General features: G+C 50.6%; 1 protein-coding gene across 8 annotated transcripts in view; it reads left to right on the forward strand.

Moving 5' to 3' along the window:
* Positions 1–26,882, forward strand: part of CAMTA2 (calmodulin binding transcription activator 2) — a gene marked incomplete at its 3' end in the record, with an annotated part of 61,855 nt that overhangs the window by 20,313 nt on the left and 14,660 nt on the right. For all 8 annotated transcript variants that reach the window (XM_081835598.1, XM_081835599.1, XM_081835597.1 and 5 more), the window contains exons 9-15: positions 1,655–2,829; positions 5,202–5,328; positions 6,994–7,122; positions 16,118–16,281; positions 22,660–22,838; positions 23,628–23,706; positions 25,794–26,097. In XM_081835598.1, coding sequence (XP_081691724.1) covers positions 1,655–2,829; positions 5,202–5,328; positions 6,994–7,122; positions 16,118–16,281; positions 22,660–22,838; positions 23,628–23,706; positions 25,794–26,097 — 2,157 coding nt within the window. The remainder of the gene's footprint in view (positions 1–1,654; positions 2,830–5,201; positions 5,329–6,993; positions 7,123–16,117; positions 16,282–22,659; positions 22,839–23,627; positions 23,707–25,793; positions 26,098–26,882) is intronic.

A 26,882-nucleotide genomic window follows, 5' to 3' on the forward strand; every position in this document is an offset into this window, starting at 1 on the left:
TCAGCCAACATGGCTGACATCCTGGGGCCTGATGGGAGTTGTGGTCCAAAACACCTGTTCCCTCTGTCTCCCCATCACTTCCTGCAGCCATTTATTGCTGGTTTTGTGTTTGGATGGGTTATGTGAGAGGGACTGGTTCCCTCCAGTGGCAGAAGGGCGAATTGCTGCCATATGACATTTTTATGTTCCGTGGGAAGAGCACAATTAATATTTTCAGATCTAAAGCTCCCCTAAACTTCAACCTACGCTCCCCACGCCGCTCCTGGTGAGGCTCAGTTTCCAGACCCCTGATCATCTCAGTCGCCGTCCTCCGCACACCTTCCAGCTTGTCAATCTCCTTCTTAAACGGTGGCGCCCAGAACCAGACAGGGGGGCTGACCAAAGCAAGAAGAATTGGTGCTATCACTTCCCTTGACCCAGAATCGCTATATTTCCTTTTTTTAAAAAAAGGGTTTTTTTATTAACTATTTCCACATAACAAATTATTCCAACAAATCATCTTCATTATATTTCCTCCCATACAAATGTAAAGATCCCTAAGTTATCCATCTATAATATTAACAACCATAAATTTGTGTCTGTTTATTCAAAACCTGCCAAGGAGTCCAGTTCGTTTTTTCCCCTTTAAATACTTTGTAAAGAGTTGCCATTCTTCTTTAAAGTCACAGTTGTCCTTATCACGCAGTTTGTGCGTCAGTTTCGCTAGTTCTGCATAGTCCGTCAATTTCCCTCGCCGCTGTTCTTTTGTCGGGGTTTCTTCATTCTTCCATCCTTGTGCTGCTAAGAATCTTGCCGCTGTTGTTGCATACATATTCTTCATTTTCCTCGGCAGGTCTTTTCCTACAATCCCTAACAAAAATGCTTCTGGCATTTTTTTACAAATGTTAATTTGAACATTTTCTTCAACTCATTGTATATCATTTCCCAGAATTTTTTAAATTTCTCTACATTCCCACCACATATGGTAAAATGTCCCTTCTTTTTCCTTACATTTCCAACATATATTTGACCCAGTTTTGTACATTCTTACAATCTGTAATGGTGTTGTATACCATCTATACATCATTTTCAAGTAGTTTTCTTTCAAGAGGGAGCAATCTGTAAATTTTAGGTCTGTTTTCCACAGTCTTTCTCAATCTTCAAACAGTATACAGTGGTACTTCGGGTTACATATGCTTCAGATTACATACGCTTCAGGTTACAGACACCGCTAACCCAGAAATAGTGTCTCAGGTTAAGAACTTTGCTTCAGGATGAGAACAGAAATTGTGCTCCGGTGGTGTGGCGGCAGCAGGAGGCCCCATTAGCTAAAGTGGTGCTTCAGGTTAAGAACAGTTTCAGGTTAAGAACGGACCTCCGGAACAAATTAAGTTCTTAACCCGAGGTACCACTGTACAATTTCAAAACAAGATTCAAGTACAACATTAACTGAGTGTTGCAAGTGTTTTTGTCCTGTATTTTGAGATTATAAAGTGCGCTTATATAACAGATTAAGTACTTAACCCGAGGCACCACTGTATTCAGAAACGCTATATTTCCATTGACACAGCCTCGAATTGCATTCGCCTTCTTTGCCGCAGCATCACCCCGCTGGCACATGTCGGTTTCGAGATCCCCCGAAACCGATTTGCTCACTTTTCTCTTCCCTCTCCAGGGAGCCCCGGCCACGTCCCGCACCGATGCAGCAGCACCAAGCACCGGATCATCTCCCCGAAGGTGGAGGTCCGCCCGCCCCCCTACCCCGCCCTGACCGAGGTCCAGAACATTGCTGGCGGCCCCGAGGTGAAGGCTGAGACGGAGGCGGCCAAGTCGTCCGGACCTGATGGCAAGGAAGCCAAGCTGGCCAAGGCCGCCGCCTCCCCAGGGATGGCCGAGGCCTCCCCAGACTCCACGCTGCCCCCGCCTGGCCTGGCCCACCCAAAGGGCTTCCCTAAGCAGGAGCTGCCCGCTGTCACCCTCTCGGTTGGCCTCCCTGGCAGCACCATCCTGGTCATGACCGGGCTGAGCGGGGCTGAGAAGCCGCTGGCGCTGACCCCTAGCCAGCACCTGGTGTCCGGGGAGCCGGCGGCCGGTGCCCCCGCACCCCCACTCGGCCTGGCCCTCTTGCCCGGCCCGGGACTGGTCCTCTCGCAGAACCTGGAGTCCACCATGGAGACGAGCGAGGCAGGTCCGGCGGCCTTTGACCCCGACTGCTTCCTGAACAGCCCCAAGCAAGGCCAGACCTACGGCGGTGGGGCGGGCCTGCAGACCAAGACCAAGCCCCAGGAGGCCCCCGCGGGACCCCCAGCAACCTACCCTCTGTACGTGCCCACCAACCGCTTCTTCATCCAGGACGACGGGGCCGGGCGGGCGCCCATGCCCACCTCGCCCGCTGCCGCCTCCTCCTCGGCTGCCGCCACCGAGTCGCCGTTGCCGCCGGAGGTCAAAAGCAGCCCGGAGGTCACCCCCATGGAGACGGCGGCGGCCGAGGGCGAAGGGGGCAGCCAGGAGGAGGGGGACCCTGGGGAAGCCGGGCGTCCGGAGACAGAGATGGCCGCCACGGAACTGCAGGAGGAGCTGTACTCCATGATCCAGACGGCCGCGGCCGCCACAGGGGGATCCTTCAGCCTCTCCTTCGACAGCCACTTCCCAGACCTCATCCAGGAGTTCATGACCGAGGAGGGGGCGCCCGGCAGCGTGCAGAGCGCTGAGGAGGACCCCGGCGCCAGGTCCGGGAGCCCCAGGCCCGCCCTGGCGGAGGCCTGCTTCGCGGTAGACGGAGGTCCCGTGGCGTCGCCGCAGCCGCTGGTGTCTATTATCGACTTCTCCCCGGAGTGGTCCTACCCAGAGGTGGGTACAAAGGGGGTCTCTGCAGGGATGGGTGGTCCCAGCAAAGAAGCAGCCTCTTGGGGTTGAGGATGGCGGCCGGCCTGGGTGCAACGGTGCCCTTTGCGGGGCCAGAATTTGGCACACCCACGCCCCAATCCTTGTGCCGCCTTCCCAACCGTGGGTCACTTTGAGATCCCTCTGCACCTCTAAAATCCACACTCTTGGGGAACAGAAAGGCTCAGGGCAGCCTCTGGCCTCCAGCTGCTTTTGACCGCGACTCCCGCCACTTGCCAGCGCAGCTACATGATGGGAGTTGTAGTCCAAAGCAGGGATTATTGTGATCAATAGTTTATTTGAGATTATTATAGTGAAGTGAATCAAGAAAGAAGAATATAAAAAGGGAGGAGAAAGAGAATTCATAAAGGTTTTTAAAAGCAGTGGAAAACAGCGATAGGAAAATCCATAAATTATAATTAAGGCAACAAAACTGTCATATATGTCATATATATGTCAATAGATTCAGGCAGGTAGCCGTGTTGGTCTGACGCAGTCGAAATAAATAAATAAAAATAAAAAAAATCCTTCCAGTAGCACCTTAGAGACCAACTAAGTTTGTTCTGAGTATAAGCTTTCGTGTGCATGTACACTTCTTCAGATACCTTTCATAAATGAAACCTTTATTTCATATACGTAGCGAGATAAACTTATTATTTCCCTCAAGTATATGACAATCCATGTGTCACCTTGGTTTTGACAAAAACATTCCAAATGTCATTAAATTTGAAAGCAGGGGTTGTTCTTTTTTTGGGGAGGGTGTAACAGTTCAGAGGAATGGTGAGTAATTATGAAATTATTAGGCGTGGAGAGAGAGAAAGAGAAGTTTTCCCCCTGCCTCCTGTCTCATAACAGCAGAATCCATGGGCACCCAGTGAAGCTGAATATATTGGGAGAAAATAAAGCCCTTCTCCACGCAGCAGCGCTGGGTTAACCTGCGGAACTCCCTGCCTCAGGAGGGGCCAGAGAGGGCTAAGGGTGGCTACTAGCCAGGCTGACTCTACTCTGCCTCCATAGCCGGAGGAAATAAAGCTTCTGAATTTGGTTGGGGGGGGTGTAGACTGTTCATTATGAATTAAAATCCTTTATTAGGCATAGCAAACCACACATTATCAAACGGACACCGTATACAAATTGTGCAAAATACGAGCTCAGCATAACAAGGTTTGTCCCAGTCAGATCTTTAACTCCAGAGAAAATCAATTTGCAGAAATAATACAATACAGCACTGCCACCTCACCGATCAGTTAAGAACCACGAAATCTCTTTAGTCTTTCTACATGGGACAGCTCTCAAAAATTCAGCCGCTATTAAAGTAATTTGATCATTCCTGTCCGAGAGCAAGTCCTGAACCGTTGGTAGCGTAGAATTGAGCCTGTTGAGTTGTAAGGCCTCTAATAGTTGTCTTCTGGCATAAATGATAAAATCACAAGAAAAGAAAATGTGCTCCAAAGTATCAGGTTCCTGTTTAGTACGTTTGCAAAGACGCTCAGATTCTGGGATAGCTAGATATCTTCCTCTCACTATCATCAAGGGAAACATATTAAATCTAGCTAACATAAACAGCCTACACAATTCATGATTCTTCAGATTTGTCATGTAGAGAGGTCCTCTTGTGGTCCTGCTTGTGGTTCTTGTGGGGAAAGGGGAGTGAGGTGTAGGAATGTTCAGGGATGCAGGAGAGGATATATTGTCTGATTATAGCCTTTCCACCTTGTGTTAACAAGTTCACAATTTAGCAGAGTAACATTCCCCCTTTTAAACTCATTTGCTCAGGCTCGTTAAAGCCTCTATAATAACTGTTCTGGTATTTCCCCCTTATTCCCTCATAAAAGATAAGACACAACACAGTCTTCTATAAAAGTATGAAAAGGTTTACTCACACATCATTCTGTTCACAATAGGATCCCAGAAGGCAGACTTAGCTTAGAAAAGTAACATATACCTGGAAACTATCTCATAAGAAGACAGTCCCTTTGCCAAGAGGGCATCTTTGGCTAAGCAGATGTTGCTTCTTCGATGCATGTAGTCAAAAGAGAGAGAGGTGGCTGCCCTGCCCTGTGCTTTTGTTGTTACCTGCACAGGTGAGGCCACACCCACCTCTAGTCACACGCAGAGGAAGTCTGCCCCGTCCCAGAAGGAACCAGGAAGTTTACCTGCTGGCTGGACAAACATTCCTCCCCATGTGTAACCATGTTCACTCTAGGAATGTTTTACTTGACAGCTCTCGTGTTTCACATCCCACATAAGGGAGCAGCCAAATACAGAATAAGAACAAGTGCACAAAAACCACCAATAACCTGTCCTCCTCTCTGTCTCTCTCTCTTCTGTGGGAACAGGGTGGGGTCAAGGTGCTCATCACCGGCCCCTGGATAGATGAGACCAAGCCGTACAGCTGCCTCTTTGATCAGATCACTGTCCCTGCCTCCCTCATCCAGTCTGGGGTGCTGCGGTGCTATTGTCCAGGTACGGGACCTTGCGTCTTTTGGGGTGGGGTGAGATCCAGGACCCCCCCCTCTCTCTCTTCCTCCCTGGAGCAAGGAGGTGGGCGGGTGCTTCTGATCCGTGGCTGCAGGGCTAGTCGATTTGCCTCAGGAAGAATCCTGCCGTGGTGCTGGGACAGCCCCCTTAGAAACCTCTGGTGTGGATGGGGAGCAGAGTCTGTTGGAAGGGCCTTGGCTTGGCTTCTGCTTGGCATGCCAGAGGACTCAGGTTCGGTGCCTGACAGAGATTGCCCCCTGTCTGAGACCCTGGAGAGCTGTTGCTGTCAACCCGTGTGGACAGTACTGAATAAGAATGCGGCAGCTAGACTGGGGATTGGGACTGGCTGCTGGGACCACATAACACCAGTCCTGGGAGATCTGCATTGGCTCCCAGTACATTTCCGAGCACAATTTAAAGTGTTGGTGCTGACCTTGAAAGTCCTAAACGGCCTCAAAGGCCCAGTAGACCTGAAGGAGCATCTCTACCCCCATCGTTCAGCCCGGACACGGAGGTCCAGCTCCAAGGGCCTTCTGGCAGTTCCCTCATTGCGAGAAGTGAGGTTACAGGGAACCAGGCAGAGGGCCTTCTCGGTAGTGGCGCCCACCCTGTGGAACACTCTCCCTTCAGATGTGAAGGAAATAAGCAGCTATCCTATCTTTAAAAGACATCTGAAGGCAGCCCTGTTCAGGGAAGCTTTTAATATTTAACGCTGTACTGTTTATAACACTTGATTGGAAGCCGCCCAGAGTGGCTGGGGAAACTCAGCCAGATGGGCGGGGCATAAATAATAAATTATTAGTGGCTTCCCAAGCCACTCTGGGTGGCTTCCAACAAAATATTAAAATACCATAATACATCAAACATTAAAAGCTTCCCTAAACAGGGCTGCCTTCAGATGTCTTCTGAAAGTCAGAAAGTTGTTTATTTCCTCGACATCTGGTGGGAGGGCGTTCCACAGGGAGGGCGCCACCACCGAGAAGGCCCTGTGCCTAGTTCCCTGTAACTTGGCTTCTCGCAGTGAGGGAACCACCAGAAGGCCCTCGGCGCTGGACCTCCGTGTCCGGGCAGAACGATGGGGGAGGAGACGCTCCTTCAGGTCTACTGGACCGAGGCCGTGAAATGGTCTGACTCATAGAATCATACAGTCCAACCCCCTGCAATGGAGGAATCACGGCTCAAGACTCGCTGACAGATGGTCATCCAGCCTCTGGTTAAAAGCCTCCTACAAAGGAGAGAAACTGTTCCACTGTCAAACAGCTCTTGGCCACCAGAACATCCTTCCTGGCATTCGGTCGAAATCTCCTTTCTTGCAACTTGAAGCCATGGGTTCGAGTCCTACCCTCCAGAGCCGGAGGAGAAAACAAGCTTGCTCCATCTTCCACGGGGGCAGTCCTTGAGATATTTGACTCGCTGTAAAGCAGCTTCCTTCTTAGAAGGGTTAATCCCGTGCTTAAACCGCGCCCCCCCCATCTGATGCTCAGCTCATGTGGGTGCAAATAACCCCCCCCCAAAACCCTTCGTATCACAGCTGTGACTGCTGCATCATAGGGGGTTGGGATGGGTGACCCCTGGGTGTCCCTTCGAAGCCTACGATTCTATAATTCTGCGACGTGCGGCCTTTTTACCGTCTTCTCTTCCGCCCCGCAGCCCACAAGGCCGGTCTGGTGCCCTTGCAAGTGGCCCACGATTCCCGCCTGGTCTCCATGTCGGTCCTCTTTGAGTATCGCGCCCGCAACTTCATGGCCCTGCGAAGCATGGATTGGCTCTCCCTGGATGGTGAGTAGTCTGCTTGGTTTATTTGCTGCGTTCATTTAGTGCTTTGATGTCCTGCCCTTTTCTCCCAGCTGCTCCAAGTGTCCATTATTTAATCCGCACAACAGCCCTGAGACGTAGGCTAGGCTCAGAAACAACGACTGGTCACCCAGGGAGCTTTGTGGACACCAAGTGAGGATTCGAACTCTGGCCTCCCCAAGATCCTGTTGTTGTTTAGTCGTTTAGTCGTGTCCGCCTCTTTGTGACCCCCTGGACCAGAGCACGCCAGGCCCTCCTGTCTTCCACTGCCTCCCGCAGTTTGGTCAGATTCATGCTGGCACCTTCGAGAGCACTGTCCCACCATCTCGTCCTCTCTCGTCCCCTTCTCCTTGTGCCCTCCATCTTTCCCAACATCAGGGTCTTTTCCAGGGAGTCTTCTCTTCTCATGAGGTGGCCAAAGTCTTGGAGCCTCAGCTTCAGGATCTGTCCTTCCAGTGAGCACTCAGGGCTGATTTCCTTCAGAATGGAGAGGTTTGTTCTTCTTGCAGTCCATGGGACTCTCAAGAGTCTCCTCCAGCACCAGAATTCAAAAGCATCCATTCTTCGGCCATCAGCCTTCTTTATGGTCCAGCTCTCACTTCCATACATCACTACCGGGAAAAGCATAGCTTTTACTATACGGACCTTTCTTGGCAAGGTGGTGTCTCTACTTTTTAAAATGCTGTCTAGGTTTGTCCCCCAAGATCCTAGTCCTCATGTAATCCCTACAACAGCCCTGGGAGGTAGGTTAGGCAGTGCCTGGCCCCCAAGGTCACCTGTGTGACCGAGTGAGGGAATTTAAACCCTGGTGTGTCCCCCTAGGACCTAGCCCATGGGTAGGCAACCTAAGGCCCGGGAGCCAAATCCGGCCCAATCGCCTTCTAAATCTGGCCCACAGACAGCCAGGAATCAGCGTGTTTTTACACAAGTAGAATGTGTCCTTTTATTTAAAATGCATCTCTGGGTTATTTGTGGGGCCTGCCTGGTGTTTTTACGTGAGTAGAATGTGTGCTTTTATTTAATAATAATAATAATAATAATAATAATTTTTATTTATACCCTGCCTTCCCCAGCCAGGGCTCAGGGCAGCTAACACCAATAAAATCACAGTAAAAACATAATGGGGGGGGGACAACCAATTTAAAATACAGGTTGAAATGCAATTTAAAATGCAGCCTCATTTTAAAGTAGCTGATAAATCTAAGCAAAACCCCACCACTGACTCTGTACCCTACATGGCCTCTCCCATGGGGTGGGACCCAGGTGTCCTGACCCCCCTCCCTCGACTGCTAGCCCTTCATCCAACCCAGGAGCCCAGAGGCCCTGTGTCTAGACTTGGGGGGTGGGGTGGTCCCCCAATCTCTGCTACCCAACTGAGGTCCGAATGCAGTGTGGCACCTTCAGGGTTTTTTTGGGGGGGGGAATGCAGTGCCTAAACCTGGGGGTGGCTGAGAGGGGCGGGGGCGAGATTGTTCGTGGCTTTACTCTTGGAAAGAAAGGAAAATACTTCGGTGTCCAAACCTCGCCTGGGGTGTCACCTTACCGGGGATATTCCTGGCAGGCTGGTTTGTGTGCAATGGAAAATGAACGGCTGGGGTTTTTTGCGGGGGGAGGAGTTTCCATGACGGGGCAAGACAGGCCAAGAATAACACCCGGGGATGTAAGGCTGGCTCTCAGCCTGCTCCTCCTCTTCGACAGAACCCAAGACGGCCTCCCCTTTCCCATCCTAAGAAACCAGCAAGGATTAGGGCTGGCGGAGGGGGGGGACACATCCCCCCAAAATCAACTGTCCTGCAAGACGCCACCGAAATGCGGCGCATGTGAGCTTCCGGGTTCTGCAGAACGCTTCTCCCAGCGAAGTTTGTAAAACGTGTGCCTGGCCAGCGAGAAAGCAGATGGGGGAGAGAGAGAAATGTTGTTTTTCTCCTCTCTTTCTGAGCGTAACGCTCAAAGCCGAGAAAAGGAAGCCCTCCTTCACACACAAGGCAGGGTTCAGCTGTGGAACTCCCTGCCACTGGAGAGAGCCCTGACTCAATGGCTTCAAAAGAGGATTGGGGAAAATTCATGGAGAAGGAGAGCGCAGCCGATGACGACTGTCTCCGCTGTCAGAGCAGAGGGGCACCTTTGGTAATACGGCTCCCTGAGCAAAGATTAAAAAAAATGGTGCCCCCTCTAAATATTTCTTATTTTCACAAGAATTACATTTTGGTGCAGTTGCTTTTGAAATGGAACTTCCTAGTAGGTATTCATCTAAACATAGGTTGTTTGTAGTTGCTGCTGCTGCTGTTATTTTGAGTCCACTACTCTCTGTGGCCATAAAATTTTAGAATTGTAGGATGGCAGGGTCGACGCTTCTGCAATGCAGGAATCGCAGCCTTTGCACCCCCTCGGCCCAGTGCCCTGTGTGAGGGAGCCACCCGCAGCACCCTAAATTCGGCGCTGGCCAGAGGCAGCCATGCTTCTGAATCCCAGCTGCTAGAAACCACAAGAGGGGAGAGCGGATCTTGTGTTCGAATCCTGATTGCGGGTTTCCTATGATGGGCATAGCCATTGGGGGCTGGCTTGATCCTGAAGCCGTGAGACCTGCAGACTGGGATTAGTCTGGGCTGGCAGGTGTCAGGTCCCTTCGGCAACCTGGATTTGTGAATTCAGATGCTTTGTCCATAATAATAATAATAATAATAATAATAATAATAATTTATTTATACCCCGCCCATCTGGCTGGGTTTCCCCAGCCACTCTGGGCAGCTTCCAACTGAATATTAAAAACAATACAGCGTCAGACATTAAAAGCTTCCCTAAACAGGGCCGCCTTCAGTTGTCTTTTAAAAGTAAAATAGTTGCTTATTGCCTTGACATCTGGTGGGAGGGCATTCCACAGGGTGGGTGCCATCACCGAGAAGGCCCTCTGCCTGGTTCCCTGTAACCTCACTTCTTGCAGGGAGAGAACCGCCAGAAGGCCCTCGGAGCTGGACCTCAGTGTCCGGGCTGGACGATGGGGGTGGAGACGTTCCTTCAGGTATACTGGACCAAGGCCGTTTAGGGCTTTAAAGGCCAGCACCAACACTTTGAATTGTGCTTGGAAACGTACTGGGAGCCAATGGAGGTCTTTCAGGACCGGTGTTATATGGTCCCAGTCCCCAGTTTAGCTGCCGCGTTCTGGATTAATTGCAGTTTCCAGGTCACCTTCTAAGGTAGCCCCATGTAGAGTGCATGGCAGTGGTCCAAGCGGGAGATAACCAGAGCATGCACCACTCTGGCCAGACAGTCTGCGGACAAGGAGGGTCTCATCCTGCGTACCAGATGAAGCTGGTAAACAGCTGCCCTGGACACAGAATTAACCTGATTTCAAGTGAATCGCAGCAGAGCCAGAGGTTGCTCTTTGGTGGAAAGAGTCCACGGAAGACGAGCTGTATTCCCCCAAGCACCCTCCCTGCAAAACAGCCTGGGCGCTTTGAACTACAACTCCCAAGGCTCCTGCACCAGTGCCGACTGGGGGCTGGTGGGAGCTGTACTTCGAAGCATGGTTCCACAAAACTGGCGCAGTGTCTTCGCGGTCTCTTCTCTCCCGGGAAAGCCAGCAGGGAAAAGGAAGGGGCATCGTTGCTCAGTGCTTAGAACACCTGCTTGGCATGCAGAAGGCCAAAAACCCGCTCCCCAGCTGGCATCTGCAGGTAGCCCTGATTCCAGAACCCTGGCGAGCTCCGATATAAGTCTGCTTTCTCTGCTCCTAACCTGAGATAGCGGGCAAAATCTGCAGGCACATATTTGTGCCATAAACTAGCCTGCTCCTCTTTTAGGTGCTTTAACCCGCCCCTCCCTGGAGAAAAATCTGTGGACACCTTTGCCCCCCAGCAGCGCCACCCCCCGGGTTTAAAACTCCAGGCATCCACTCCCTTGGCCTCTCCTTGGGTTCCACGGCAGCATTTTCCAGAGTCTCCGTTTTCCATTGTTAGCGCGAGCTGCCTGCCTGTCGGGTCTCGCAGATGGAGGGAAAGAACAGCTGCCCTTGCAGAAGCCCCCCCCCCTCACTGCCCCCCCGCAAACCACCGCTGCCCCCTCCTCAAATTCCTTCCCTGAAACATGAGGTTGCCAACAGCTCTGCAAGCACCCAGGCTCCAACGCCACCCCGAGGGGGAGAGAGACACCCTTATTGTCACAGGACTCGGGGGGCAGTTCTTTGGGGTGGGGGTCTAGGGGGAGCCCAGCAGTCTGCTTTTCAGCCTGTGGCAGGCGGGGGCCTCATCACAAGTCCAGGCCGGTGGTTTTCCCAGGGTAAGAAACTCAGATGTAGAAGGTAAAGGTAAAGGGACCCCTGACCGTTAGGTCCAGTTGCGCCCGACTCTGGGGTTGCAGCGCTCATCTTGCTTTACTGGCTGAGGGAGCCGGGGTACAGCTTCCGGATCATGTGGCCAGCAGGACTAAGCCGCTTCTGGCAAACCAGAGCAGCGCATGGAAATGCCGTTTCCCTTCCCACTGGAGTGGTACCTATTTATCTACTTGCACTTTGACGTGCTTCCGAACTGCTAGGTTGGCAGGAGCAGGGACTGAGCAGCGGGAGCTCACCCCGTCGTGGGGATTCGAACTGCCGACCTTCTGATTGGCAAGTCCTAGGCTCTGTGGTTTAGACCAAATGGAATGTCTTGGTGCCATTTATCTGCGCCCAATGCGATTGGTTATTTTTACTATTTGTTTCATTTCTATATTTTAAAGAGCAAATCTCAAATCTCAAAATATTCCATGGCATTTTGCTTTCCCTGGTCGCCAGCCCGGTGTCCAGAGATCTTCAGGTGGTCACAAAATGGACCAGTCGCAAAACGCGCCTGGCGCCTGGCTAGTTTCTAACACGGGACATTTCTGGCCCTGGAGGCAAAGCATTTCCTTCATCCTGGCTGGGAGCCATCGCTTGCCCTTTCCTCTTCCATGAATTGCCCAATATTCTTTTATAGCTGCCCAGGCTGGGGCCATCTCACCCTCCTGCCTTACCTGGCCAGGTCAGGAAAGAACAGCTTCTTTGCATAAGGTGTGCACCATTGATTTAGCCCTGGGGAAAACAAGAACAATAGTAATAGTAGTAGTAATAATAATAATAATAATAATAATAATAATAATAATAGGGCTATGGATGGCTACTAGCCACAACGGCCATGCTTTGTTCCCACAGACAGAGCCAGGGAATGCTTCTGAATCGCAGTTGCTAAAAACTGCAGGAGTGGAGAGCAGCTCTCGCACTCAGGTCCTGCTTCTGGGTTTCCCTTTGGGGCATCTGTTTGGCCCCTGTGAGGAAAGGATGCTGGGCCCCCTTTGGCCTGATCCTGCAGGCTCTTCACATTTGCCCTCGTGGCGGTACTGGGGGCAGTTATTTGCCACCTGCCATCAAAGAGGGTTGGCACCTTCAAAGTGTCCTACTGTTTTGCTTGTCCCTTAACTTCCTGCCGAAATCCCATAGTTTTTTTTTTATACCCCCAATGCCTGTGATTCTGCCCCTGCCCTGAAAACTATAGGCCCTTCAGAGGGCAAGAGCGCGGTGGTATTTGGGGGAACGGCTAATAAAGCAGAATGTTGCCTGGATGAATCCACCACAGATGCACTATTAGGGCATCGCTGACTTGTTGTGGAAGATATCCACAAGAAAACAACACCCTGCAGTGTAGAAGGGCCCCCTAAATTTATGTTTTTGCATACGCCGCATGATAATAATAATAATAATATTATAATAATAATAATAATATAATATTTATACCCCGCCCTTCCCGGTTCAGGGAACTGGGCTCAGGGCGGCTAACAACAAATTTAAAACACTTATTTGATGCTACAAAAAACCCAGCATAAAATACAGTATAAAGCATAAATAAAAATAAAATAAAAAATCAATTTTTTGGGGGGGGGAATCCATCCAATAAACAATAGATTGTAAAGAAACAAACAAGCCTCAAAGTGGTTTACCGAAAGGGTAAGACGGTAAATGGGAAAAACGAACAGCAAAAATGTAAGGCTTTCGAAAAGTTAAACTACTGGTGGACCAAAAACGGATTAAAACCTGCGTGAGATTCCTAAACATCTGGGCCGGCCTTGTCTGAAGGAAAATTTGTTCAGCAGGCGTCAGAAAGAGTACGGGGAAGGCTGGTATCAATTGGCAGGGAGTTCCCAAGTGTAGGTGCTGCTGCAAGCTCAGTTGCGAGAGTATGAGGCTCCCACAATGCATTGCAGGGGGTTGGACTAGATGGCCCCTGGTAGGCCCCTTCCGACTCTACAGACAAGCACACACAGACCAGCCTCCCATTGCCCAAGTGATGTGGGGCCTCAGCTCAAACACGGCTTTCCGACCTGGCCTTGGCTGTGCCGGGCAAAGTCCAGCCGCCCTCCCAGGGAGAGATTTTTAGACGGCCCCATCTAGGATCCCTTTGGCTTCTACCGGAGCAAGCGAGCTGTGTGCGTTGAGATTGAGATCCTGCACTGGCCGACGCAAGAGACCAGACACCCCTCTCCTGCCTTTGAGACCAGAGGAATCGCCCCCCCCCATTCATTCTCTGGAGAGCACAGAGGTCGGACGGCTGTCTGTCAGCTGCGGTTCCCGCATTGCGTGGGGTTGGGGTTGGTTTGGATGACCTTCGGAGGGTCCCTTCCACGCCTCCGACCTCCTGCCTGAAGAGTTAACTTGGCAGCAGGGCCTGCCGCGTCATGTGCAGCTAGCTACATAGCTAGCGTGAGTGCCTCAGATCTCATTAAGGGATTTCCGGGTGCCCCCCCCCCTTGCCGCCGGTGGTGGTGGCTATTTTGGGGACGACTTGAGTCCTGTCACACTTTGCAGCCGGACCGCTGCTCTCGCTGGGCCAAGAGGGGTGGAGAAAGAGAGGAGAGAGCCTGCTTGACCCCCCACCACACCCCCTCCCCACAGACCGACCTCCTGCCAGCTGGGCTGGGGGGCGGGATGACGAGGAGGGGGCTGCAGGCAGGCCCTGCCCTCCATGCCACCCTCGCCGTCATTGCATGTCAGGAAGGGCTGGAGGGCTGTGCTGCCTCCTCTTTCTCGCCCCACCCCGACTCGTGCCCACACTTGGGGGGCATGGTGCTAACCTGGGATTTCTCCCGATTCCCGCTGGGAGCCGTGGGGCCCAGCAACCTGAGGGCTCAGTTCACGGGAGAGGGGTGCGCCCCCTCTGTTTCCCTGGGCGATGGACAAAGCAGGTACATGGGATTATTATATGTGTGTGGGGAGAGGCTATGGGGCAGAGGGGGCTGCTGGGTCCAATGGGGATAGGCGAATAGGGGCGGCTTAGGAAGGTTGGCATGTGGGGCAGGTCGCCTGGTGGCAAAACAAGGCGGCTTGTGTTTGGAAGGGTGCATTGCAAGAACTGTAGGTTTTTGTGCCCTCTGGGGGAACCCTGAGGGCATCCAGTCTGGCTCTCGTTTTAAACCTGGGTTTCTTTTTGGGGGAGAAATTCTGTTAGATTGGGCCCTGGGGGAGAAAAAGAGGCTCTTGCTTGGTTTCCACTCTGCCCCATCTCTCCAGGTGTGATGTTTTTGTACTTTTCCTGGTTTCCAAACCAAAATGTGTAGTTTCAGAGAAGGCCGGCTGTTGTCGGTGGTCCGTCCTTCCCCCGTCCACCCGACAGCCGTCTCTTGTGACTGGCAGCCTGGGTCATTGCCCCCCCCCTCCATGCCGCTGTCCCCCCTGTGGAGGAGATGAATGAAGTCTGTTTGTATATGTGGAGAGAGAGAAATGAATGGACTTTGGAAAAGTCTCCCTCCAGGCGCTCAACGCGGCCAAAGGACTGTGTCACCCTGGAGAAAAAAACAACCCATGGATTTATTGTGTGGTTTGGAAATGCCGTGGGAAAAGCATGGGATGCGTGAGAACAGGAGCCACGAATGGTACCCCAAGGGTCAACTAGACCAACCCCTCGCTGCAACACAGGAATCGCAGCAAAAGAATCCCCCACAGATGGCCGTCCGACCTCTGCTTGAAAAGCTCCAGCGGTGGAGCTTCCAGGGGCCGGGGTCAGCAGCCTGGTTGCTCCCCTCTCCAGCCTGCCAGGAGTTGGCTATTCTCTGCCCTCCTTTTCCCTATCCGCCTCCTTTTTGATGGTACAGAATGAGTTCCCTCCATGCTCTGAAGGTGCCTATTGTAGGTTAGATTATACCCAGTCGCTGCTGAGCGTCGGATGGTTTGCAAGGAGGCTAATAATAATAATAATAATAATAATAATAATAATAATAATAATAATTTTATTCCCTATATGTTGCTCATCTGACGGCTTCTCCGGCCGCTTTCAATTAAAAACACAACAAAGCACCAACAATCGGAAAAAACGTCCCTGTACATTGTGCTGCCTTCAGGTGTATTCTGAAAGTCCAATCGTTGTTTCTCTGTTTGATAACGGGAGGGAGCCCTCGCTGTGCATTCCTCCCGCGATGGACTCTCCTTCCCTGGAGGTTTTAAAACAGAGGTTGGGGGGCTGCCTGCCTGGGATTCTTTAGCTGTGCTTCCTGCATTGCAGGGGGTTGGGATGGATGACCCTTAGGGGTCCCTTCCAGTTCTTCAACAAAGGTGCTTTCTTATTCTAACAGCCAGAGAAGGGGGTTTTGGGGGGCTGCGAAATCTCCACGAAGACAGTAGTCGCGTCCCTCGGACGCCTGGGTCCCAATTCTGCTTTGCACCCCCTGCGCCCCCTTTTTACGGAGTCTTGGAGCCTTTTGCCCATATACACAAGCCGCCTCCGTCCCGCTGTTCAAGATTACAGCGTCCCTTTCCCAACCTGGGGGGTGGGGGGGGGAGATCAGGCTGGGCCGGCTAATCAGCTTTGAGTCAGGATTAGTTTTAAGATATCTCCCGCGCACCCCCCACTTTGACCTTCTTTCTCCCTCCGCATCCACAGGGGAGCAGAGCCCGATGGAGAAGGGGCTGGATGTGGGGAGTGGGCTTCTGACCTCACCACCCTCTCTCTCCCCCCCTCCTCTCCCCAAACCCCCCCTCCAGATAACCAGTTCAGAATGTCCATCCTGGAACGTCTGGAACAGATGGAGAAGCGGATGGCTGAGATGATGGCAGCGGCGGCCTCTTCCTCCTCCTCCTCGTCCTCCTCCTCCTCCTCTGCAGCCCCCGCTCAGACCCAGCAGCGAGGGGAGAAGCCCCCCAGCCAGGTGAGATGGGGGGGGGGTGCCGGGCGGAGAGGGAGGGCAGGTGGCTAGCGGCAATTCGCTTGGGTAGCCAAAGTCCCTCCCAGGTCCTAGCCCTCGTTGAATCCCCACGACAAACCTGCCAGGTAGGTGAGGCTGGCCCAGGGTCACGTGGCAAAACTCGAACCCAGGTCCCTCCCAGCTCGTGGCCCGACACTCTGACCACGGTGAGCCTCTGCCCTTCTGTTGCCCCTAAGACGCTTTCCCCACCTTGGCAGAGCTCAAGGCAATTTCCAAACCGAGGGGTTATTTTTTTGGGGGGGGGGTGTTGATAAATCCAACTGATGCCTTTCAAAGCCTGGGCTTGCCGGGGCTCTAAATATGCTTGTGGGGCCCCTATGCAAAATCTGTGGGTTGGACGGGGCTCCCTTTCCCCCTGCCCACCCTGCCTCACAGAAACACAGAACTGTAGTGCTGGAAGGGACCCCTGGGGGTCATCCAGCCCAACCCCTCTTCTCATGACGGTCAGCACCCTTATAGCACTGTGGAGTTGGAAAGGGAGCCCTTTGGCTTTCTCGAACCTGCTCCCGGCCCCCCTCATTTCTGTTTCACAGCTGCAGTTCCCGTAATCGCAGGGGGTTGGACTAGATGACCACCATGGGTCCCTCCCAAAATAATTTTATGATTCTTTGTGGCTGAGGCGAATGCGCCCAGCTGCTGCCTCACTTCTATGCCCTTCGCCATCATTTCCCCTCCTCCAGCCGCTTCTGGGTCTACGCAGGCCATGATCCCCTCCCAGCTTTTGCGGAGTTCCAGCTCTGAAGCTGTTTTTTAACTCTCTCTGCTTTTAAATTGTCCTTTTAAAAATGCTTTTTTTGTGGGGTACGGTTTTCAAATCTTTTTAATGTGGTAACCAGTTTTGATGCGCTTTGCAATTTAGTAGTGCATAAATACTTTTATCTCCTGCCCACCTAGCAGTTCGAAAGCACGTCAAAGTGCAAGTAGATAAATAGGTACCACTCCGGCGGGAAGCTAAACGGCGTTTCCGTGCGCTGCTCTGGTTTGCCAGAAGCGGCTTAGTCCTGCTGGCCACATGACCCGGAAGCTGTATGCCGGCTCCCTCGGCCAATAAAGCGGGATGAGCACCGCAACCCCAGAGTTGGCCACAACTGGCCCAAAGGTCAGGGGTCCCTTTACCTTTTAAATACTTTTATAAAGGAAATAAAAAAATAAAGAGTGGGGGTCTCCCCACAGCTCCCGGCACCCTCAACAAAGCTGAGCTCCCAGAATCCTCTGGGGAGACGCCATGACGGTTCAAAGTGGTATCATAGCGCTTTCAAAGTGTGGTGTAAATGTGGCTTTACAGGGCAGGGAGTAGAGTTTTGTTGCAAAGGACTGTGCAGCGCTTCCCTGATCCTGCAGGATCTTGACCCCACGCTGCTCCCTGCCCCACTGCTCATTTCACTGACCTCAGCCCCAGAAGGCACCCCTGGTCCCAGAAGGACAGGTAGAAGAAAGTCCTTCTTCATTCAGGGCATAGTTAACCTGTGGAACTCCCTGCCACAGTGATGGCCACCAACCCAGATGGCTTTGAAAAGAGGATTGGACCAATTTGTGGAGCAGGATAAGGCACTTGAAGGCTTCCATCCATGATGGCCATGCTCTCTGCCCCCCCCCCCCCCCGGTCGGAGGCAGCAGTTGCTGGGAATCGTAGGAGGGGAGAGTCGCTCTTGTGTTCAAATCCTGATCGCTGGTTTCCCATAATGCACCAAGAAAAAAGCACACCAAGAACTCTGGCCAATATAAGTTTCAATAGTGGGAGTGGCCGCTACTCACAAATCAGTAGTCAATCGTAAGAAAAACTAACCCATTGACAGGGCCCTGTTTCGATGTATTCACTTTTGTCAGCGAATTTTTAAGGGGTCGTGCAAGTTTGAAGAATTTGTATAAATATATCCTGTTATTTTCTACTTTTCTCGGAGATGACAACTACCCGGTAAGTGTGGGTAGATCAACGTGAATCTTGAGCTTTTCTATTTATACAATTGACTATTGATTTGTGAGTAGCGGCCACTCCCACTATTGAAACTTATATCGATCAGAGTTCTTGGTGTGCCTTTTTCTTGGTATATTTAATAACAAGAACTCCAACTTATTTAACGTTGGTTTCCCATAATGGGCATCCGTTTGGCCTCTGTGAGGACAGCATCCTGGACCAGGTGGGCCCTCGTTGGCCGGATCCTGCAGCCAGGCTCTTCTGCTGCCCTTAAGGAACCTCCAGCTCCATTGGCAGTATATCTCGTTTCCTAGGTTGCCAGGGGTTATTTTGCCCCTGGGAGAGGCTAATGGCTAAATGGGATATGGGCAGGATCCGGCCAAGCTCTCCATATGTCCTTAAGGATGGTGTGTCTCTTTAAAATTTAAATTCTTTATGGATTAAAAATTTACATACCTATACAAATGTTATATGCTATCTCTTTACATGTGAAGAAAAAGAAAATTACGTAGAGGAATAGAAAATTTCTAAAGGAACCAAAAAGAGGGGGAAAATAACAATGCAGGTGAAACTCAAAAAATTAGAATATCGTGGGAAAGTTTGTTTATTTCAGTAATTCAACTTAAAAGGTGAAACTAACATATGAGATCGACTCATGACACGCAAAGCGAGATATGTCAAGCCTTTATTTGTTATAACTGTGACGATCTGATGAATCTGAGAGATTTGGGTGGGTAGTTTTTATAAAAAGAACCCCCCCCCCAAAAAAAACAGTTTAAAACTGAGGACAGCCAGAGGACGCTTGTAGCTCGCAGTCGGGCCCCTCGGACATTTTGGGGTGGGATGGGGGCCAGCCTGGGTTTTGCGCTCCCCCCCCCACTCGATCATGCATCCTTTTCTCTTTGGCGGACAACGCGCCTAAATTTAGCCCCTTCTCTGGCGTCAGCGCTCAGGTTACAGTGGGATTGGCACCTAGGTGGCCAGCCGGGCTATTCTTGGCTCTCTTGGGGCGGAAAGATAAGGCCCAGGCATCGTCTGTCCGTCTGTGGGGATTAGGGACGGGGTTGGGGGGCGGAGAGAATGGGCTGGGAATTCTTTCCATTGAGATCAGCAGGGGGTGGGTGGGTGCTGTTGTCTGATATGTGTGTGTGTGTGTGTGTGTGTGTGTGTGTGTGTGTGTGTGTTTTCTTGGATACCCCATAAGGGAAAAGGGGCAGATTTATTTTGTTTACAACACCGTCCCCGCTTCCAGTGGCAGGGAGTTCCACTGGCTATGCCCCCTTCCTTTCATCTGCCCCGAATCTTCCTACATTCAGCTTCATTTGCATTTCCACCCGTTATGGGGTGCTGAGAGATTTCTCCGCATGCCGGGCATAATTTTACAAACTTCGATCACTTCGCCTCTTATTCACCTTCTCTCTAAACTAAAAAAAAAAATCCCAATGCGTTGTTGGCGGGTCACTCCCATCCCCTTGAATATTCTGGTTGTCAATCCCTGAAACTTTTCCAAATCTTAATTCTGTTCCAAATCTTAATTCTGTTAATTTCTCAATTTCCTCCTTTCCTATTGGTGATAGATTTCTTGCTAATAATTTGGTTTTATTGATATTCAGTTTAAATCCAGAAACCTTTCCATATTCTTGAATGATTTCCAGCACTTTAGTAAGACTCTCTTTCAGATCCTTAGTTGTTATAATAAAATTGCCCTCAAATGCCCTCAGTTTATAACTACTACTTCCCAGCTTTATCCCTTTAATATTTTTCCCCTCTCTGATTTGTTTATTTAGTTTCCATTGTTAAGATCAATATTAACGAAGAGAGCTGTCGCCCTGTCTCGCCCCCTTGTTAATTTTGCATTCCTGAGTTATATTCCTATTTATTATAATTTTAGCTTTTCGTTTGGTATATATCTCGCTTGAATACCTTTACAATATTGATCTCCAAATTCCATCTCTTGCCACATACCTTTCACAAACTTCCAGGACACGTCGTCAAAGGCTTTCTCCGCATCCACTGCCATTAAAACGGGGGGCTTATCTATTCTTAAACCCAGGTATTCCAGCCTTTTCCAAATCTATTAAAACGCAGACGGTGAGAACAGAGCCTGCCAGATGTCAAAGAGAACTACCAGACACCAGACTTTTAGAAGACATCTGAAGGCAGCCCTGTTTAGGGAAGCTTTTAATGTTCGTTGTATTACATTGTTTTAATATTTTGTTGGAAGCCGCCCGGAGTGGCTGGGGAAGCCCAGCCAGATGGGTGGGGTATAAATAAATTATTATTATTATTATTATTATTATTATTATTATTATTATTATTATTATTGCCCCCAAACCCCTAATGATTGTTCCCAGTGGCTTCCTGTAGGTACTCAATAGCATTGAGGGTAGCTTTGTGCTGGTGGGGTATAAATAATAAATAATTATTATTATTATTATTATTATTATTATTATTATTATTATTATTATTATTATAAGGCGGCTGGCACCCAGGGCAGGAATTTGTCCAAAAGACACCCCCCACACCCATACACCTCTCCATTTCACGAGCTCCAGAGGGTTTCACCTCTTTCTCCCCTCCCAGCCCAGAAAATCCCCAAATGCACTGCAAGCGGGCTGCGGGGTTGGACTAGATGACCGCTGAGGGTCCCTTCAGTTCCCTGGTTCTGTGTGCGCAGACCTCAGAAGGGCTTTTGCCCTCTGGTGGAGGGGGGCTGGTTCCCTGTGGTTTGCGGCTGGGGAGGGCCAGACTCCCCCCCCCCCACCCCCCACTTGCCAGGGCGCCCTGACCCAGAGCTCACAGGAGTGATTCTTCGAGCGCCTCGACTTGGGTTTCCCCTGGCTGGCGTCTGCACTGGCATTCCGGCCTCGTGGGTGGCCCCCTTCTGCCCCCCCCAGCCCAGCAGGCTTTGCACCCAAGGCCCCCCTCCTGGTGATAATTCGGGGGCTCTTGCGCCCTTTGCAGCTGGGCCTGCCCCCCAGCCAGAAAAATTTCCCCTTGAGGGATGGGGGTCTGGGCTCTTGCCCCCGCAAATGGGATTTCCGGGGGTCTCGTGGCCCTTCTCTCCTTGTGGGGTGCCTGTAATGGGCAGTGCCATGCCTGGGGGAGGAGAGCCAGAGAGCGGGGGGGGGTTGCAGGGGGGGCAGAGAAAACAAACCCAAGGAAATTCGATGCTCAGCAGCTGCCTCTCTGACATTTCATTGTGGATTTGTGACTGAGAACCTCTCTGGCCAGCCATGCCTTTGAAGTGCCGCCTGGGACTCCCAGCAAGGGCAAGAAAACCACCTGTCGGGCAGCCTCTGAAACACTCAGGGCGGGCCTTCGCCAACCGGGCGCCCACCAAACTACAACTCCCATCAGCCCCTGGTGCTCCCCAAGTCTGGAGCCCGATGATGGTTGCAGAGAGCCTCGCCTTGACGGGGTGGGAAACCTACATCCCTCCAGCTGTTAAGATCCAGCCGGATCTTCTCCTCTCTTGATTTTCTATTCCTCTTTTGATTTTATTTTTTACTTCGTATCTTTGTTATTTATTTATTCTATTTTCCTCTTTTTTGTTCCTTTAGAAATTTCCTATTCTCTTTTTCCCCCCAATTTTTTTATTAGTTTTCACAATATTATAAACAAACAAACAAACACACAAAACAAACAAACATAAATCAAAGCCTTATTGAAAATTACAGTTATTAACTTGGTTGAGTGACTTCCTCGCTTCCCCTTGGTTGAATTTCATTGCATGTCCTTTTAACGGTTTTCCAAATCCCAATTTTTATGAAATTTAACTTAAGCATTAACATCCTTAGATCTTCACCTTATGGAATTAAACATATTAATTCATCACTTAACATAAATAAAATCCTAAGCCCATTAAGTATCTGCAAGCTATTTTCAGTTAGTTTAACTTAACGTATTTAACTAAATAATCCTTAAATTTATTCCATTCTTCCTGATACTCCTCCTCCTTCTGGTCGCGGAATCTTCCGGTCAGGTCGGCTAGCTCCGAAAAATCCATCATCTTCATCTGCCATTCTTCTATTGTTGGCAATTCTTGGGTTTTCCACTTTTTAGCTAACAAAATACGAGCAGCAGCTGTGGCATACAAAAATAATTTAACATCTTTCTTGAGCAATTCCAAACCTGTTATTCCAAGAAGAAAGGCCTCTGGTTTAGAAATTTCCTATTCTCTACGTAATTTTCTTTTCCCTTGTAGGTAAAGAGATAGCATATAACGTTTGTATAGATGTGTAAACTTTTAATAGATAAAGAATTATAAAAATAAAGGTCCAGCTGTGCCGATGGGATTTGTAGTCCGAAACAGCTGCTTGGTTCTGGGGGGCAGCAGAGAACAGCACCCCAGTTCTCGCCGATGCCCCAGTCTCCTGACCGAACTCCTCTTCCTCCCCACCCAGGCTGCCTTGGACTCCTTCGAAGACCGGATCGTGGCCCTGTGCGAGAAGATGATGTCTCAGTCCTGCTGGCTGCGCTCGGAGACCCTCGTCCACCACGTCAGCTTCCGGGGGATGACCCTCCTCCACTTGGCCGCTGCCCAAGGGTACACCCGCCTCATCGAGACCCTCATCAAGTGGCGGTGAGTCTCCCTGGCCCCCGTGAGAGTGCTGCCGCTTCCCGCCAACTGAGCACTTCGAACACTGTTTTTAGGTGCTTTCTTTTTACTCCCAGTCTGTGAGTTTCAACCCCTGGCAGGGCCACCAGGGCAGTGTGGCGCAGTGGTTAGAGTGTGGGACTGGGATTAGTGTGTTGAAATGAGGCGGTTGAGTGCAGCAGGCCAACCAGAGACCGACAACCTGGATTCAGGAGCATTTGCTTCCTCCAACTGCTGAGCATTGTGGCTGGTCGCCTTCGATAGCCCTCTCTTCCTCCATGGGTTTGTCCAATTCTCCTGCAGCAAGGAGTTCCACAGCTGGACCTCGCACTGCGCAAATAAGTCCTTCCTTTGGTCTGCTTTCAATCCCCCAACTCTCAGCTTCACTGGATGCCCTCGAGTCACTCCATCCCTTCCATTATTCAGATGGGCAGGGTACTATATTATTATTATTATTATTATTATTATTATTATTATTATTATTATTATTATATCTAAGGTGCTTCCTTACATTACTAGCAGACAGCAGCTTCCCAGTCCTCTGCTACTTCAGGGTGTTGAAAGAGCAGCCTAGATTCTTCCCTCTGCATTTTTTGAGAGCCAGCTGTGCTCGTGGCTTTCCTGTGGCAATGAGTTCCACATGCCAATTGCGTGTTGCGTGCAGAAGCACTTCCTTTGCCAGCACAGTTCACGGGGACTGGAGGCGAGGCTGTTGCTGGCCTGACCACCCCGCCCCGCTCCCTCCCTGAGCCTGACCTGATTCCTTCCCCTCAGGAACCTCAACGCCCAGAGCCTTGACCTGGAGCAGGAAGTGGACCCCCTCAATGTGGACCATTTCTCCTGCACCCCCCTGGTGAGTTGACCGTTGAGATCGGAGCGGGGTGGGGGGGCGCTCAAGCAGCATGAACCTGAAGATACCCACTCACCCTGGAAAACAGCATCTCTGCAATCCCACTTCTCATGGAATCAAAAAGTTGGAAGGGACCCCCAAAGGTCATCTGGCCCAACCCGCGGTGACGTGTCATCTGTTCCAGATGCGAAATCTCACTTAAGACCTTTCCTCCCTCGCCATCTCCCTCCAGCCTTCCTGTGCCTGGAGTACAGGGGGTGCAGGTGGAGTTTGGGGTCCACAGGAATGTGTTTGGTTTTTTTTTTATTATTATTATTATTATTATTACCATTGAAATACAACACATAAAAGGCGGGTTTTTTAAAAGTGAAATAACAGCGTATCATCATTATCATCAGGGGACGCGGGTGGCGCTGTGGGTAAAACCTCAGCGCCTAGGGCTTGCTGCTTGCATGGTCGGCGGTTCGAATCCCCACGGCGGGGTGAGCTCCCATCATTTGGTCCCAGCTCCTGCCCACCTAGCAGTTCGAAAGTGCAAGTAGATAAAGAGGTACCGCTTTATAGCGGGAAGGTAAACGGCGTTTCCGTGTGCTGCGCTGGTTTGCCAGAAGCAGCTTCGTCACGCTGGCCACATGACCCGGAAGTGTCTCCGGACAGCGCTGGCTCCCGGCCTCTTAAGTGAGATGGGCGCACAACCCTAGAGTCGGACACGACTGGCCCGTACGAGCAGGGCTACCTTTACCTTTATCATTATTATCATCATCATTATTAAAATACAACACATAAAAGGGGTGGGGGGATTAGTGAAAGAACAGCTTTTGTTATTATCATTTAAATACAACATGTTAAAAGTGTTTTTTTTAAAATAAAAAAGATAAAAAGAAAGAGAATAAATAGTACAGGGATGTCCAATCGGTTGGTTGCGGAGTGTGCCTGGTTGATCCCTGATCGATTCCCCCCTAAAAAGCTCAACATCTTTGGCTGATCCTCCCCAAAATAAGCTCAACAACTTTAGATGATCCAATGGGTGGATCACTGCCAGTGATCTACGCGGTTTTTTTATAGTGGGAGTAGATCTTGGAAGCTGGACATGCCTGGTATAGTATATCACTATAACAATTGCTAACAATTACAATTTTCAACCTGCCGTGTTTTGCGTAAATGAGTTCCAAATTTACAACAAAATTTGCCGAGGCTTCACCTGTAAGCAATCCGCTCGCCGGTGGGTCTCGATTTGGCATAGCTGTCAACGTTTCCCTTTTTTTAAAAGGGAAATTCCCTTATGCCGAATAGGAATCCTCTCGAGAAAAGGGAAAAGTTGACAGCTATGGATTTGGGCCGGGGCAGCAAGGACTAACTCCCTGCTCCCGCTAAGAGCCGCTGCCCAGTTCCTGCCCCGTGGGCTTTCCTCCAAGAGGGCCAGGAACTTGCTTTTTGAAACCAACGACAGCTCTGCTGCATGGGGTGTCTGCTACCCTGTGCCCCTGCCCATATATATATATATATATATTCCCCACAATAATAACAAAAACCACAAAGCAGAATGACACACAAAAACAGAAAAAAGAAAAATACATCAATGAACAAAAGATGGGGAAAAGGAACAATAAACAGATAAACAATAACAACAAACTTAATTCTTTACAAATCCAACCTTTTAAACATCTTGGTTGACTTCCCCTAGTCCCTCCCTTCTGAGTTTCCTTGTAGTTGAAAGAAACAGCTTTCCAATGTCATTATTGAACTAAAACAATCTCCAATTATAGCCCATCTTATTCACATTTCTAAATATTCTAAATCCCATTTATTTAATTATAACTTAGTTTAATCCTAGGCCTAGTAATTTCTAATTTTCTATATTGCAATATTTATTTGAATGGTCCTTAAATTTCCTCCAGTGCTCTAGAAACTCCTTTCCATTCTGGTCGCGGATTCTTCCAGTCAGGTCAGCTAGCTCCGAAAAGTCCATCCTCTTCATCTGTGCCCCTGCCCTCTTGGGTGCCCCCTAATGCCACCTCATGCATGCAAGTTGCACCCGCGCTCACCCTCTTAATTCCACCCCATATTTTCCCCCACCCCTCTTCCGCCAGATGTGGGCCTGCGCCCTGGGCCACCTAGAAGCCGCCCAGCTCCTCTACCGGTGGAACAGCAACGCCCTCGCCATCCCTGACTCCTTAGGCCGTCTCCCTCTCACCGTGGCTCGCACCCGGGGCCACGTCAAGCTGGCCACAGCCCTGGAGGAACTCCAGCGCCAGGAGGAGCGCCTGGAACCACAGCCGGCCACGGAGCCGCTCCTGGACGTCTCCGGGGGTCCCGCGAAGGCCGGCAGTTGCCCACGCAGGCCGGCAGAAGCCCTGCACATCCCCTCCCCGCTCTCGGCCAGTCCAGACACAGGTAGGCGCAGGGGCCGGCTGCCCTGTTTTTTCCAAAAAACTACGTTTCACGTTCCGTGGGCTGAAAAAGGCCTTCTGTCACCTTAGGGGGCTTTTTGGTTTAGAGCAGGTGGGACGCGGGTGGCGCTGTGGGTTAAACCACAGAGCCTAGGGCTTGCCGATCAGAAGGTCGGCGGTTCGAATCCCCGCAACGGGGTGAGCTCCCGTTGCTCGGTCCCTGCTCCTGCCAACCTAGCAGTTCGAAAGCACGAAGTGCAAGTAGATAAATAGGTACCACTCCGGCGGGAAGGTAAATGGCGTTTCCGTGTGCTGCTCTGGTTCGCCAGAAGCGGCTTAGTCCTGCTGGCCACATGACCCGGAAGCTGTACGCCGGCTCCCTCGGCCAGTAAAGCGAGATGAGCGCCGCAACCCCAGAGTCATCCGCGACTGAACCCAACGGTCAGGGGTTCCTTTACCTTTAGTGTTTTCCAAATTTGGGTCTCTGGCTGTTTTTGGCCTACAACTCCCATTATCCCTAGCTAGCAAGACCATTGGTCAGGGATGATGGGAGTTGCAGTCCCAAAACAGCCAGAGACCCAAGTTTGGGAAACACTGGTTTAAAGGGAAAGCAAATAAAGGGGGAACACGACAGGGGATTATAAACATATGCCTGTTTTGGATGGAAAGTAGTTTTCCTCCCTCTCTCCCTTGGAAATCCAAGGGAAGCTGAATGTTGGGAGATGATATAGAAACCTAGAACTAGATAGTACATTGGCTCCCAGGATGTTTCTGAGCACAACTCAAAGT

The sequence above is a fragment of the Podarcis erhardii genome, assembly GCF_964252035.2.
Source record: "Podarcis erhardii genome assembly, chromosome: 13".
Classification (NCBI taxonomy): domain Eukaryota; kingdom Metazoa; phylum Chordata; class Lepidosauria; order Squamata; family Lacertidae; genus Podarcis; species Podarcis erhardii.